This window comes from Saccostrea echinata, unplaced genomic scaffold, assembly GCF_033153115.1.
Source record: "Saccostrea echinata isolate AGI-Se365-2 ecotype Australia unplaced genomic scaffold, CSIRO_AGI_Sech_v1 ptg000056l, whole genome shotgun sequence".
NCBI classification, from domain to species: Eukaryota; Metazoa; Mollusca; class Bivalvia; order Ostreida; family Ostreidae; genus Saccostrea; species Saccostrea echinata.
In genome coordinates, this window is record NW_026889805.1 from 2,816,939 (window position 1) to 2,833,717 (window position 16,779).

General features: G+C 34.9%; 1 protein-coding gene across 1 annotated transcript; it reads left to right on the plus strand.

Moving 5' to 3' along the window:
- The first annotated feature begins 7,011 nt into the window (after window positions 1-7,011).
- LOC133173520 (uncharacterized) lies at window positions 7,012-16,095 on the plus strand. Its single transcript, XM_061308504.1, has 4 exons — window positions 7,012-7,810; window positions 8,520-8,668; window positions 8,974-9,137; window positions 12,690-16,095. The coding sequence occupies exons 1-4, from the start codon at window positions 7,012-7,014 to the stop codon at window positions 14,518-14,520; spliced, it is 2,943 nt and encodes a 980-aa protein (XP_061164488.1). The 3' UTR covers window positions 14,521-16,095.
- The last annotated feature ends 684 nt before the right edge of the window (window positions 16,096-16,779 follow it).

The following is a 16,779-nucleotide window of genomic DNA, read 5'->3' on the forward strand; positions in this document are numbered from 1 at the left end:
TATTAGTGTTTTGATCAACCATAATATTTTCTAGCTCAGAGAAAAGGGGCAGTGTCGGTTTGTGTTCCCCTCTAAATTTTCGTAAAGAAGGAAAACGTGTCTTTTCCCCTTTTGATTTTTAACCAATAACCAATACAAAGCTCACTCCAGCAAAACTGACCATCCTAACGAAAAGTTCAACAGAGCCAAAGGCCTTCCTGATAACATTCTGTCCGGCGTTCGTCTGTCTGTCCGTCTGTAAACTTTTACCATTTTAGACTTCTTCTCAAGAACAGCTGTCCGAATCTCAACCAATCTTGCCACAAAGTATCCTTGGGTAAAGGAAATTTAACTTTGTTTAAAAGAAGGACCACGCTTTCTCCCAAGGGAAGATAATTACGAATTAGTGAAAAATTGATGGCAAAGGAAACAAGAGGCCCAAGGGCCTTAACGATGGCAAAAGTGCTTAAGCACTATTAGTAAACCCAACACATTCCCTTTAGAATGGCCTCTCTTGGTTTTTGAAGAACATTTAATGTACCAAAATAAGATATTTTTGTCTCATTTTTATCTACTTGTTATTTACAAGTCTTTCCGACTATTTAAAACAATGAAAGTACTTTTTAGCTCACCTGAGCCAAAGGATCAAGTGAGCTTTTCTGATCAAAGAGTGTTCTGCGTCCGTCTGTCGTCTGTCAGCTGTTAACATTACACATTTTCGACTTTTTTCTCAAGAATCACTGGACCAATTTCAACCAAACCTGCCACAAAGCATTCTTAGGAAAAGGGGGTGTAAGTTTGTTTACAGGAAGTGCCGCGCCCTCTTTTAAGGGGAGATAATTAAGAATTCGTGAAAATGTGTTGGCATCTTTTAAAAACCTTTTTTTTTTTTTTCATGAAACAATGGGCAAGAAAAGATGAAACTTGTGAAAGCTTCGTTCTAAATTCTCTAAATTCTAAATTCAAGTTTGTTCATATCATAACCCCCGGGGGGTAGGGCGGGGCCACAATAGGGGTCGAATATATATATGCTGACAAGGTCATTGTATCGATCATAGAACTTACGAAATGATGACATTAAACGAGACTGTTGAGATTCTTGTTTCATCAACTTGTTTGTCAATAACTTACCTCGTTTTAGAAAAATCTTAATACGTAGAGCATGCTCTTGCGTATCGAATCAACTGAGAGATAAAACCCCATATACAGGTGATAAGGGCATATTGCTGCATAAATAAGGGAAGTTGACGACTGAAAAGTTAGTCATCACGTTTATCATAGAGCTTTGCTGTTAGATTACCATTAACGTCTTTTTCTAGTAAAATATCCAAATATGAAGCAGATGTGTCAGACTCTGTGGTATCTTTTATTGTAAGAAACAGATCATACACGTTACATAGGAAATATCTTTAAAATCTTCTCAAGAACAAATAAGCCATTATTAGTCATATTTATACAGAAGCAGTCTTTGGTATTGTTGAATCAATTTTGTTCAAATTATGACCCCAGGGGTTGGGGGTCACAAATGATGGTCATAGTTTTGCATAAGAATATAGAGGAATCAACTTGAAAAAATCTTCAACTCAAGAACAGCAAAACCATCATTAGTCATATTATCATAGAAGAATCCTCAAGTAGTGTAGATTCAAATTTTGTCAAATTTAGGGTGGGTAGGGTGGGGTCACAATGAGAGATCAGAGTTTTTCATAGGAAAACACAAAAAAAAAATCTTTAAAATTCCTTTGTTTAAGAACAACAAACAACAAAGCCGTGATGAGTAATATTGATATGGAAGCATCCTGAGGTATTATAAATTAAAGTTCATCCCCCTTCTTCCTAGCCAGTGTGCTCAGGTGAGCATTGTGGCCCATGGGCCTCTTGTTGTATTATACAAAAAAATCTTGTAATATTCTTTTTATTTAAATAAGCTTTCAATTCCATTATTTACTACATGTATTTAGTATCATAGGTGAATAGCAAGTAAAAATCAATAAAGCCCTAGCCAGCACCCAAACATTTGACCAAGTGGTCAAGATTTTCACAAATCTGGTAAAAATATCCTTGCTCATTACAACTTTGTACTCTAATTGCCTCCTATAGATATCCATGAACAGAAAGAATTTTCAAAGCATTAGTGCATTTTCTATATATAAACCAGATAGCCGCACACTACCAGAATCCCTGACCCAGGGACCACGAATTTCACAATCTTGTATAAGAGGCACTCTTATTCACCATAACAACGCACTAGTTTATCTGCTAAATGTCCAGGAACAGAAAAGAAGATTTTTAAAGAATTGATGAATTTTCACTATACACTTAGTAGAATCCCACCCTAACACTACATCCCAGAGTCAGGGGTTAAGAAATGAATCTCACAATTTTGGAAGAGGCATACGTGTCAAAGAATTGATGAATTTTTACTATTATATTATCAAAAGAGTCCCACCCAAAACCTCTGACTCAGGGCTAAGAAATAAATATCACAATTTTGGAACAGGAACCCTTGCTCATCATAACCATGTACTTAGTTCATCTGCTAAATACCCAGAAGCAGATTAGAGGATTTTCAAAGAATTAAAGCATTTTCAGTAAATAATCTATAGAGCCTCACCCTTACACGAGAATCCCTGAGAAAGGGGCCATGAAATTCATAATTTTAAAAGAGGCACGCTTGCTCATTATAACTTTATGCTAAATTTGTTTGCTTAATACCCAGGGGCAGAAATAGAGTCCCACCCTAACACCAGTACCCCTGACACAGGGGCCATGAAATTTACAATATTGGAAGAAGCACCCTTGCTCATCTTAATCATGTACTTAGTTCATCTGATAAATACCCAGAGCAGAAAAGAAGATTTTCAGAGAATAAATGCATTTTCATTAAAGAATCAAAAGAGCCCATTCCTAACACAAGAATCCTTGACCCAGGGGTCATGAAATTCGCAATTTTGGAAGAGACATCCTTGTTCATAATAATTATGATAGTTTGAGTAATTCAGATGACCTAAAATCTTTAAATTAAAATCTTCTCAAGAACAGCAAAGCCATGATTAGTCAATTAATACAGAGCCAACCTCAAGTAGTGTACATTCATTTTTTTTTTAATCATAACCCCTGGGGGTAGGGTAGGCCACAGCAGGGTTCAAGTTATACATTGGAATATATAAGGAAAAATCTTAAGAACAGTAAAGCAATGATTAGTCATAAAAATATAGAAACATTACAGGTAATGTAGACTCAGATTTGTTCAATCGTAATCCCCAGGGGTTGGGAGGGGCCTAAACACCGGATCAAAGTTATACAAAGAAACATATAAGAAAATTTGTTGTTTTTTTTTCTCAAGAAGAGCCATAGTCATATTAATTTGAAAGTATCCTCAGGTAGTGTAGATTCAATTTTGTTCAAATCACCCCTGGGTGTAGGGCGGGTCCACAAAAAACGATCAATCATATAGGAGAAAAAAACTATAAATCTGCTAAAGCCATGGTTAGTCGAAGAAATATGGAAGCAAGCTCAGTCAATGAAGATTCAAGTTTGTTCAAATCATGGACACCCCCATATCCTTCCGGGGGTTAGGCTGGGACCACTTATATATTCAAACTTTTCAATACTGAACTGATTTATAACTGCTTTTCCCTAGCCAAAGTGCTCAGGTGAGCGAAGTGGCTCATGGACCTCTTGTTTAACACCCATCTGAGGCTGTAGTATTATTTTCTAGTCAAATTTGGGATTATTAGAATACATGTGTAAGTACGTTGAAACATGAATAATATTCTTCAACAACTTAGTTTTTATTCAAAAGGTCGGGCAATTTATTAATTGTGTAATTTAGCGAGAACCACCACTCGCGAAATAGAAATACTAGCTTTTATATTCACATTGCTTAAAAATATGTAAAACGCCTTTCTCATCAGTCCATTAGAAAATTCATGTTCTCGTGGTTTGATTTTGTCGAGTCATTTCACTATCAAGAACTCGCGAAAATCTACAGTAATCATATTCTTAATTCTGAATAGGTCAATAACACATATACTTAAATCATCTCATGATCTGATTTTTAAATGGGCTATATTATAATAAATATACTAACAGCAAAATCATCAGAACCTAAATTCTAAATAGGCCAATTATACATAAACCTACAACAAAATCATCATGACCTAAATTCTAAATTGGCCAATTATACATAAACCTACAACAAAATCATCATGACCTAAATTCTAAATTGGCCAATTATACATAAACCTACAACAAAATCATCATGACCTAAATTCTAAATAAGTCAGTAATGCATATACTTACAATAAAATTATCAAGAACGATATTCTGAATAAGTCAATAATGCATTTACCTGTTCCTTCAACAAAATTATCAAAACCAAAATTCTGATCGAGCCAATAAGGCAATTACTTTCTACAAAATTATCAAGACCAAAATTTTGAATAAGCCAATAATTGATGCATGTATATATTCATGTACTTTGAACGAAATCATATGAACTAAATTAAAAACAGGCCAATAATACAATACAAAAAAACAGAATCACCAAGACCAAAATTCAAAATAGCATAAAAATACATTACTTATAACAAAAATTACTTTGGTTTAATTCTGAATATACAAATGACCTTTAATTAAAATGATTGGATGGCCGATATCCTAGTAATGGATGGATTCTCACCGATTGTCTCGTGTGCTAAAACTAGTTTGTAACTGAGTTTGGATACAAGTATACTGAAATTTTAAGGTCAATGATCTTGTTAACGTGTGCCCGATGGTCTGATGCCTCAGGTTTAGAGGTAAGTCAGAATTTTATATAATTATTGTCAAATTTGAAATATGTGCACTGACTCTGAGACCACTCTATGTTCTGTCATCGTTGATTTATGTTGAACTAAGCGGAGGAAGTCCGTTGCAGAATAAAATACAGGCCACATATGTGGGATTTTTTAAAATTATTAACACATCCAAAAGGAACAACTTTTGACATTTGGGCATTGGATGAGGCCTAAAAAGGCCGAGGTTCCATGACACGGCATACGCTGGCACGCTAAATATCCCTCACTGCTCAATGGGCCCTAAGTGCCAAATAAAGACCCAAAGTTGAAGCCCTTTACCGACATCTGATGACGTCTCATGTGAGATAAAAGAAAAAGTACAACAATCAATCAAGAGTCAAGAAAAGTGAGTAATAACTAAGTATCCACTGTGTCAACTTACCCCTATATCTGCATTTTTTTAATTGGAGGAGATATAATGAAATATGGAGATAACGCACAGTATTCAAGCTCAAAGTCCATTAAAACAATACAGATCGGGAGCAGAGCAAAGAAGGGCCTACAAAAACATCAGAGGTGGGATCAGGTGCCATGAAGGAGTGAGCATCCCCAGCCGACAGGTCACACCCGTCGTGTGCTCCTTGTCATGATCGGTAATTAACGGAAAAATTCGTCGGCAATTCAGTGTGTAAATAATTGCCCAACAATTAGTATGAAAAACATCAGTCAGCATAAGACTTAATGATAGATTGTATTTTATAATTAAATAAAAATATTTAGGAAATCCACACCGAGCGGATACCTATGAATTATGAAAGAAAAGAAACAAAACAATAAAGATTGGGAAAATAATGTATTGTCCTGTCTTGTCCTTAAATCTGTCTTTAATATTTGACTTTAACTTCTGAGCTATAGTAGGTGAACTCTTCAAATCTCTTTGTCTGTCTGTCAGAGATTTCAACTAGAACCCGATCGGGATCGGTTTAACAGGTTGAGAATATAGCATTCAGCGTTCGTCATCAAGCCAAAACTGTTAATGTGGTAGCACTGACCTGTGTGTGCACATTGTAGGATTCAGGACATTTTTAGGCATCACAAACAACAGATATGATTGATACACTCAGAAACAAGCACAGACATAATGTTTGAAATAAATACATTCGAAACATATTTTGTACATGTATATGTGAGTAAGCGTAACACTTTTTGTGTGGTAATTGCTGCCGTGTATCCTAGTGCAAAGTGCAGTTCAACAATATATACCACGAAGCGATCCAAAAGTACTAAATATAGATAAAGATACATGTAGTATGTTTCATATTTAAACATATTTACATACATGTACATTACATTTATAGAAATATTGTATTTTTCTCTCTCTTTCATTTGCATTCTGTATTTTAAGGTATGCCACCGATAATACTATAGTTTTAGATTTACAAAACAAATACACTCCGTACACAATCGTCATTTCTCGGGCCTTTTCGGCAAGCGTAAAAACAACGTCGAGGTGTTTTTTCCGAGCTTGCCCGAGAAGGCATACTATCATCAGTATGTAAGAGGGGAGTGTGTCTTCATTTAGATCTTGATATGTCGAGATCTTACCTGCTACGGTACGTATGCTCATTCCACACGACATGTCTTCGTAAAACCCTCCGAATAGGTCGCCAATGAAGAACTGCTAAGGAGATGCAAAACAGGAGGACATAGGTACAGTCATAACCAGGAGAAAAACATTTCATTCAAACGGAAAATTTTACCTCTTCAATGCGCTTCACTGTAGTATGTTAAAGAAAAGAATTGCCATTATACTCTTCTCAGATCTATCGCCTATATAAAGTACCATATCAAAATATTCTCTGATGAACTGTAATAAGTTTTTTTTTTTTTTTTTTGGTTCGATTGGGTTATAATTGCAATGAAAATACATGAAATTGGGACATTATATATATATATATATATATATATATATATATATATATATATATATATATATTAATTATATATATATATATATATATATATATATATATATATATATATATATATATATATATATATATATATATATATATATGCAAAGTCTACTATAAGTAAAAATAGCTATGAGTAAATATAAATATAATTATAAGAGAGGATCATTTCATTTCAGATGAAGAAAAACTCATTATGACGTCATCTACTTCAATGATTTTGACGCTAAATATTCGTTTATAATACAGTTGTCAAGACATTCGCCCGTGACAAAGAAATGAATCTTTCGTCAGTTGATAATCTACAACAACGACAAATTTTACAGGCTTCATCTGGGGATTTCAGTAATTCAGGATGGCCAATCAGAGACACACAACTGGACAAGGATTTTTCTGTCAATTTTTCTTGTTCGCCTGATAATTTTTCTCAGCAGCCGTGCAATTTTTGTCATCAATATCACAAACATAGTGGAAATTTACTAAGGAAATTCGAAAAACAGAGCGAAGAAGAATTCTTAAAACAACTGAATTCTCAATGGATTAAGTTAACGAGAAACCAATTACACCATAAAGACGTTGAATTTAGCGTGTTCTGTCGGGGAATTCAGGCTTTTAACGACTTGGTTTTAAAACATATTAAAAAGGCAATACAATCTGACTTGACTTTTGAAGACTCTGGACTGTCAGACGAAACGTTCAAACCAATAGAGACAAAGAAATTTAAAGGAACAGAACCGTCTGAGAAGAGAAAGTTTACAAAAGAGGAAGGATCAGACAACAGGAAGTCTACGAAAAAAGATCAAGCAGATGAACGGAAGTTTACAAAAAGGGAGAGATTTACAGATAGGGGTTTCACAAGAAAAGAGAGAAGGAGGCACTCGAGGAAAGACGACGATGAAGTCGGTGTTAGGGATCAGATTAAGCAGAGTTTGGAGGTGAGCCACACGGTAACAGAATCTCATCAGTTGCTGCACGTGAAGACCATCATTGGACTGCTCCATTCTATTATTGACGTCATTCTCTTCACCATGTCAGGATCCCTTGTGTTTGATTTAAATGATGTGGATATTTGGAGAGGTTTAACTTTTTCAATTTCTTTTTAAAGAATGATTTTTTTAAATAACCGCATTCATACCGGTATATATTTAAATTCTTTTCATTAATTTTTTTAATCAAAATGATATCTTTCATGTTTGGGGGTTGATATCAGTCCATTTTTTTTAAATATCTAATTTCCCTTGATGAATATATATTTTTATGAATAATATGCAATTATGAACTGTTTATACGCTTAATATTGTTTGATATTCACTAGAAAAATACTAATTTCGTCTGATGTGAAGTCAATTTTAATATTTTTCTGGTGAATTTCAAACCATGTTAGCCATCGAAAAAGTCGTCATTAAGTCCGGTATTGAATTAAAATAAACATAGAAACCTCCATTACATAACGACAGAATTTTCATCAACGAACTTCTGTCGCAGAGGAGTCTGAAATGCCAAGCTGACACATAACTTTCGTGTTTTCCTTTTCTTGTATGCTGGACATCATTTTTCATTGGTGTGTTTGAACAATAATTTTCCGATAGGTTCGTGAGAGTTTTTTTCCCTGCATGTTCTGGTCAAAATCGTCGTTTGTGACGTTACAATCGCCGCTTCACGCGCACTAACCCTCTGTTGAGGGGAGATATTTATAAAACTGTTTAGCATTTGTACAAATAATATATGTGTATATGTTTATATTTAGACTATAGCTGCTTGTTTATATGTTAATATTTCCTCTTAGGTTTTACAAATAGATGCAAAGAATTAGAGTCACAGCTCGGAATTCTAACAAACAACTTTTTGGAAAAGAAAATATCGGAAAAAATGGCAAGAAAAAAGAAACGAGAAGAGAACGTTCTGGGCTTGATAGAATCGCTGGAGAATCGACCGGTTCGTTGTATTTTTGGATTATATATTATACAGCATTGATTAAAGACCGGGCTTGTTGACAGTTTACTTTATTGTCAAATTTACGTCTTATTTTTTTTTTTAATTCAAGAGTTGACAAATATAAGTGAATGCAAGGAAGGACAACTCTGAAATTGTTAAGCATAAATAACCGTAACATGATCCGTGTAAGGGTACATTAAAATAATCCAGTGGCATTTCATCAACAGCTAGTTGTTTTTCTTTCAAGTCATTCAATGCTAGGTAGACTGAGAATTTCTTTTATCAAAAGTTTTTTTTTTCTTCAGACCCGATCTAAAGTGAAGAAACTACACAGAGCCACACAAGTTTTGGTGGAAAATGAGCGACAGATTGGTCTTATTCAAGGGGAGATTATCTTTATTAAGGACATCACACTTATATCCGAGTCCCTCAGAGACCTTTTCAATTTCATGGAAGCTGAGTTATCAAGGTAGGTCCTTTTTAACAAATAAGCATTTATACATTCATCCATTCATTTATTCATTCATTCATTTTTTTTTCTGAGGAAGGTTCACAAAAAAAAAAAATAAACAAACAAACATGCATAATAACGTGAAACAGAAAAAGACACGAGGAAAACTTTTCAAATACGATATATGTAATAAACAGCTTCATTTGGGATTATAGTAAGAAAGATCCATTTTCTCGTTATCGAAATTCAAGCTTTTTTTAAGCAACCCGAAGCCAAATTTCGACATTAAGGTTCAGGGATGTATAATTTTCATGATTTTGGTATATTGATGTGCCGTCGAACCTTCCCAAAATATTGTATTTTGTTTTCACTACTGAAGATCGAGTGATTCTATTTAAGCTTGTCCTTATTTGTGAAGATCGAGTGATTCTGTAGGCTTGTTTTTATTTGTAAATGTATACGGATGATATCAAAAGTTCACCACAACATTCCTTCTTTATACCATTAGAACAAAGACGTATATATTAATATTTCATTTTAGAAAAAATTATAACATAGAAGGATATTTCTGAAGAAAAAAAAATCGAAAACACACACACACACGCATTACCTCTATGGTCGACATCTATCGCTGTGTACTGGATATAGGTACTAGTATATTAGACAAGCGAGGATCATGTATGAATAAACTTCCAAAACTGCGTGAGATGCTTTCATTGAAAAGAAATAATTAAAAATATTCTCAATGGAATGTATTAGTGTCTGATCCGAAACAACTGTTTCAAAAGTGGTGGCCAACCTCCCCAAAAATCTGGGGGAAAAATGCCGTTCAAAAAGGGGGGATCCAACTTCCGAAAATAATCTCACAAGCAAAAAAAAAAAAAAAAAAAAGAAACAAACAAACAAACGAAAAACAAGAGGCCCAAGGGCCTTGAATCGCTCTTCTGATAAATTGTACAACATATCACTTCTATTTGAAGCCTCTAAGTATCCTGTATATTTAGATAAAGCCTTGAAATTCCAAAGGTAGGTCATCATGACCTACATTTTAGATAAAACACTCTGAGAACCCAAGATGATTCTAAGCCAATTAGTACCTGAGAGTAGGTCATGGTAACCTCCTTATCACTTGTCATTCTCCGAGGACCCAAGACGCATCAACTAACTATAAGTTCGATAATTCTAAGCCAAATAGTACCTGAAATATTTATATAAAGCCATAAAATTTCAAAAGTAGGTCATATTGTCCTAGCGCTGCTTTTCAGTTGACATACTCCGAGGACCCAAGATGCAACAACTTACAAAGTTTGATGATTCTAAGCCGATTAGTACCCGAAATATATAAATATAACCATAAAATTTAAAAAGTAGGTCACAGTGACTTACTTTTCAGTTGATATACTTTGAGGACCCAAGATGCATCAACTGACAAATTTGATGATTCTAAGCCAATTAGTACCTGAAAAATATTTGATCAGGTCAAAGTGACCTACTTTTCAGTCGACGTACTCCAAGCACCCAAGATGCATCAACCAACAAAGTTTGATGACTCTAAGCAAATTAGTACCCGAAAATATTTAAATATAGCCATAAAATTCCAAAAGTAGGTCAGAATGACCAACATATAAGTCGACATACTCCGAGAACCAAAGATGCATCAACTGACAAAGTTTGATGATTCTAAGGTTATTAGTGCCTGATATATTTAAATAAAGCCATAAAATTTAAAAAGTAGGTCACGGTGACCTACTTTTCAGTCAACTTACTCGAGGACCCAAGATGCATCAACTGAAAAAGTTTAATGATTCTAAGCCAATTCGTACCCGAACATTAAATTATAGCCACATAAATTGAAAAGTAGGTCACGGTGACCTACTTTTCAGTAGATCCGAGGACCCAAGATGCATCAACTGACAAAGTTTGATGATTCTAAGCAAAATAGTACCCAAAAATATTTTAAAATAGCCATAAAATTTCAAAAGTAGGTCACGGTGACCTACTTTTCAGTTCTTGTACTCCGAGGACCCAAGATGCATCAACTGACAAAGTTTGATGATTCTAAGTCAATTAATACCTGAAATATATTTAATTAAAGCCATAAATTTTCAAAAGTAGGTCAGGTGACCTACTTTTCAGTCGACTTATTCCTAGGACCAAAGATGCACCAACTGACAAAGTTAGATGATTCTAAGCCAATTAGTACCCGAAATATTTATTTATAACCATATAAATTGAAAAGTAGGTCACGGTAACCTGCTTTTAAGTCGACCTACTTTGAGAACCTAAGATACATCAACTGACAAAGTTTGATGATTCTAAGCTAAATAGTACCCAAAATATTTAAATATAGCCATAAATTTCAAAAGTAGGTCACAATGACCTAGTTGTCAGTTTACTTTTTTGAGGACCCAAGATGCAGCAACTTACAAAGTTTTATGATCATAGGCCTTAAAATTTCCAAAATATACCTCTAACACGCTTTGAACTCGAATGCCTGCAAAGTTCAAAAAAGTAGGTCACTATGACCTACTTTTTAATAAATATGTTTTATGGCCCCAAGATGCATCATCTTACAAGATTTAATGATTCTAAACCTCTCAGTATTCGAATTGATGACCTTAAACGTTTTGAAAAAGATATAGCCATAAAATTCAAAAGTATGTCAAGGTGACCTACTTTTTAGTTGACGTACTACGAGGACCCAAGATGCATCAACTGACAAAGTTTTATGATCATAGGCCCTAAATATTTCAAAATATTCTTCTATATAAATCATTTTGAAAAAGAATGACCGCAAAATTTAAAAAGTAGGTCTTCGTGACCTATTTTTGAGTCAACATGATATGAGGTCCTTAGATGCATCAACTGATAAGATTTGATGGTCCTAGTCCTTATTTTAAGCAAAATATCAACATCTTAATTAAATGTGATTTTGGTCAATTTTGAAGTGACCTTGAGACCACGCCCTTTGCCCCAGAGTAATGCCTTGAACAATTTTTAATCTTCAACATATCCTCATCCTTTTGTGTCAGTTTGGTGATAATCTGCTTAGTGGTTCTTGAGAAGATTTTTTAGCAACTAGTACTTTTGGTTTTATTTACCTAATTATCTCCCCTTCTTTAAGGGTCACAACCCTAGTTTTAGTATAAACGGGAGCCCTTGGGCCAAGGATACCCTGTGAAAAATTTGACAGTAATTGGCCAAGAGGGTTTTTGAGTTATGGCCTACATTCTAAAATGTTTACGCACACCGCACAGCGCACAAATGGCCATAGCATTAGCTCTTTGAGCCTTTGGCTCAGAAAGAGCTAATAAACTGTTCAAAAAGGAGGGGGGCACTGCCAAAAATAACCTCACAAGCAAAAAGCAAATCCTGGAATTTGCCAGTGCTCGATCTTACAGTGTTTGGGGGAGGGGGCAACCAGCATCTAATTAAAAATTACTATACTCAGAAAAAGTGGTAGGTTCTACGACATTCTAAGCGTTCTACGAGCCTGAGTGTGAAGAGGGTATATATATTAGATATGAATGAATACCTTTAGAGTTTACATCATTTCTGTGTTTTTTGTAGGAGCGGAAAAAAAGTTTCTAAACACAGAGCCATCAAAGGCGGTAAGGATGAAAAAGATGGCTCTGACGAGAGGCAGTCTGTAGCAGGTGGAAAGTCGGAAAAGTCAGAAAAGACGGGGCCCAGTGGAGAGAGAAAAACTCAGAGTGGAAATGAACAAGTTAATCAATCTGGAGGCACAATAAAAGATGGACAATTGTCTGAGAAGAAAGAAGTTGTCATAAGTGAAGCAAAAGCAAAGGAAGGAAAATCGTCTGGAAAGGGAGAAAAGGGGGCGTCCGGAGGGGTTGATGACGTCAAAGATCAGATGGTCAAAGCATTACAAGGTAAAGTGGGAGAGCTAGGTGACCAGTTAGGGGGGCACGTCAAGCAGCTTGGAGGACAAGTCTTCCAGGGGCTGCTACAGAAAGCCAAGGACATGACAAATATGAATATCAACAACGGGACAACCGACACGAACGATGACTCCTCGGAGGCTCTCCACATTGAATCGAAGTATAATGAATTCCACAGTGTTTCAAACGATTCGGAAGACAGTGGTAGCCCGATGCCGGCTGGAAATTCACGAATATTACATTTAATGAGAAGCATGAGAAGATCATGTAGACCTAGGCTTAATGAGGAGAGACGTTTACCATATGACGGGAGATTGGAAGAAGATGAAGACAGTCGATCACCGGAAACCTCCTCAGAGTCTCAATCGTATTCAGATCAGCGGGACTTCAAGCGTTTCAAAGAATCAGATTCGGAAGATACCGGGACTTTTGTAAAACCACTTCGACGTCATGCAGAAGTTTCCTTTTCTGTTACAGATGTCGAAAACACAGGGGACAATACTGAATTCAGTGAACCAAAGTTGTCTCCCTGTAAACAGAAAAGAATACATAGACTGAAAAGTACAAAATATATAGACGAAAGTGAAGTGTCGTCTTCTGATGCAAAGGTTTCCGACTCTGAAAATAATATAGAAGTTACAGAATCCAGTTCAACTCTTTCACCACGTCTTAAAAGGGAGAAACACAGTTTGAAATCGAGGAAAAAGTACGACGCACAAGACTACGAGAGTGATACTTCACCATCTTATGAATACTATAGTCTTCCAAAAACAAGAGGTCAGAATATAAATATAGGCGGTCCTAAGTTATCGCTCGCAATAGGAGATGTTGGGGTCAAATTTTCGCCAGAAGGACGATTATTACCTCGTGGTCAACATGAAAGCAGCACAAGCGATGAAACAAATAATCAGGTAGCTTCAACGTCCAATGATGATGACAGATGGGGTGTTTCTGGTCAGAACAAGACTAAGAGGTCGAAAGTTAAAGGTCCCCGGGAAGTAGTCTCCTCACGTCCTTCCGCTCGGAGTGGGATGTTCTCTCGGCTGAAAAGGCTTTCATTTTATGAGAGACCAGAAATTGAAAACACAATGGTATTTGTAGAGGAAAGTGATGATTCAGCCTTGAGTGAGGATGAAGCAATTGCGTCTGGCTCCAATGACGTCATTGAGTTTGTGACGTCCTCTCGGAGTAGCGAATCAGAGGCAAGGAAATCGCGATCAGATACCAGTGTTTACACGAAACCAGTGTTCGATGATAAATCGGTAGGATCCGAAAATACGGGGACTGTGTCCGCATCCACTCAAGTAATCATTGAGGAACCTTTCGTCAACCGTGTAAAGAGAATCGCAGGAAAGACTGCTAAATATACATTTTCAGCAATTTCCATTGGTCTGGGTTCCTGGTCTATTCGTTACTCGTATAAATGTTATACCGAGTGCAATTTTGATTGTTTTGATATGTCAATGTATGAGAAATTACTGGAACTAAGACATGTATGAATTGTAGCTTGAATATTTATGATTTTGAGCATTATATGAGCTCAAGCCTCAAAACCATAAACTGAGAATAGACTTAGGTCAAAATTTTGATTTTGACTATCTTGAGTTTTTTGTACATAAAAATTTGCAAGTTTGTGTAATATTCTAATTTAAATATATGATGAACATTTTGTTTCCTTATGATTATTATTTTAAAAGTTATATTGATTTGAAATTTCGACTTTAGTCTTTTCTCAGTTTATGGTTTTGGGGCCAAAACTTAGATGAATTCAATAAACTCAAACACTTGAACATAATAAAAACTACGGGACATTCAGGACAGATCTATTTTTGGATCATCTCGGGCCTAGGCATTCAAGTACAAACAAACTTTTTTTTTCAAAAGTCATTAACATAACTTTACCATGTTTATATATGTTTTAAAAGCAAAATGAATAATTCTAACCGCATAGATTTTAATTTTTCATTCAAGTTTTTCACAGTAATGTCCAACAAAGTGATAAAAAAAATGTTCGGATTTATAAGGGTGACGGCAAAAAGTAGAGAAAGTTTACAATTTCTTTATGTTTTAAATTTAATATTTGCATCATTTACAATTAGAATAGGTCCAAAAATATATGTCAATCTAGGCATCCATTTTTTGTTTGTATCATATGTCCTTAAGATTTTGGGGGAAAAAATATGAAGATGAACTCTGAAAACCCAATAATTTTATAGTAAAACCGAGGAGGAGCCATAAGGACTGAACTTAATGAAGTGGTGACTTTGGATTTGAAGTAAATCGAAGGAAAACGCTGTCGTTCTAATGATTTGGTCCGATGAGTGTGAATTGAACTCAGAGATAGGACTTTGATTTAGCACATCTTGAGTTCAGACTCATGATTTTTAATTAATTACTGAGAAGGGAATTTATTCAGACCGTGTGATTTTATTTATCCTGATATTTCATTAAGTGTAAGAAAAGATGCATTGACTTTAATTCAATGTCCTGACTGTGTGTTTACTACAGTGTATGTGTTAAAATTAGACCTTATGGTTGTAATCAAGCTTTTAATTATGGTATGCAAGATGATGTGAAAGTTTAGATAGCTTTGGTGCGCTATCAAATGTTACTTTCGATAAAATTATAATATAAATGAATTTATTGAAAAGTGAGTCATTCAAAGTTATTTTTCTTTTTGTGTTATTCTCATGAAAAAGAAAAATGAAAATCAGTGTATTAAAAATTTATTTAAATTTATATAAAGTTGTTCATTTTTTGTAATTTATTTTTTATGGTAAATCTGAATTACCAATGTTCTACTTGATTCTTTCTTGAACAAAATGTGTATCATTTAATTTTTTAGAAATTTTGATGAACAGAGCGAGTTTATTATCCCTGTCTCATGTATGCATAAAATAAATAAGAACCATCTACTGTGTCAGTCATTCTACTATAAAAGAACCAATTCAGGATTTATAACATGAAGGACATATACCAGTGTACTTGGTAAAAGAGAATATTGTCCACACATTTTTACAACAATTTCGATATACCCACTGCCATAAGGCAATGTTATGGAAATAATGCTTTAATAGGACTTATTATTTTTGTAAATAAACAAGAATTTGACCTAATGTTTGTTTTCTGATATTGGGTAAAGAACGGTACAACATGATTGTTTAAGTCTATCACGAATCTGATTTTAGGTTAAAACTTTTGATGAAAATATCAGTTAATTTTCAGCTATAAAAGTTGAAATCCACGGCAATTGGTGTAATTAAATTTTGATTTAAGGTAGAGACGGATAGCAATCACGTGATAGATAGAATCCGCATATTAGCACGTGCTGTTTTTCCGGATTCCGCAACGCCGCCAAATAATAATCTTCATTTACACATTATTGTCTATGCTACAAGATGGCCGACGAAGCAGTCGAGAAAATATTTCCTCGTTTAAAAGACAAAGTTTCCATACATATTTAATCTTGACGGTCCTCGAAATTGAAGCACCTTAATAAGAATCGAAATGAAAAATGAGACTGAAACCGACCATGAACATAATTTTGGTGAAACTACTCCTTGTCGACTGCAGCACCACGTGAATGCCGGTGTCGGTGTCTGATGTGGTTTTGAATATAGACATTAACTGATGAAAGGCCATGACCCTGCAGATGTTAATTGGTATGATGGAAGAAGTAAAAATTTTTGCAGAACAAATGTTTTGCTTGCAGTGTCCGTTTCAGATACATCAGGTGAATATTACGACTATGGTGCATG

Bases quoted from the DNA above. Each gene is read 5' to 3' on its own strand.
- LOC133173520 (XM_061308504.1), top strand. From the start codon at position 7,012: ATGAATCTTTCGTCAGTTGATAATCTACAACAACGACAAATTTTACAG. The intron at 8,669-8,973 runs GTTCGTTGTATT...TTTTTTCTTCAG, and splicing joins AATCGCTGGAGAATCGACCG to ACCCGATCTAAAGTGAAGAA. The intron at 9,138-12,689 runs GTAGGTCCTTTT...TGTTTTTTGTAG, and splicing joins ATGGAAGCTGAGTTATCAAG to GAGCGGAAAAAAAGTTTCTA.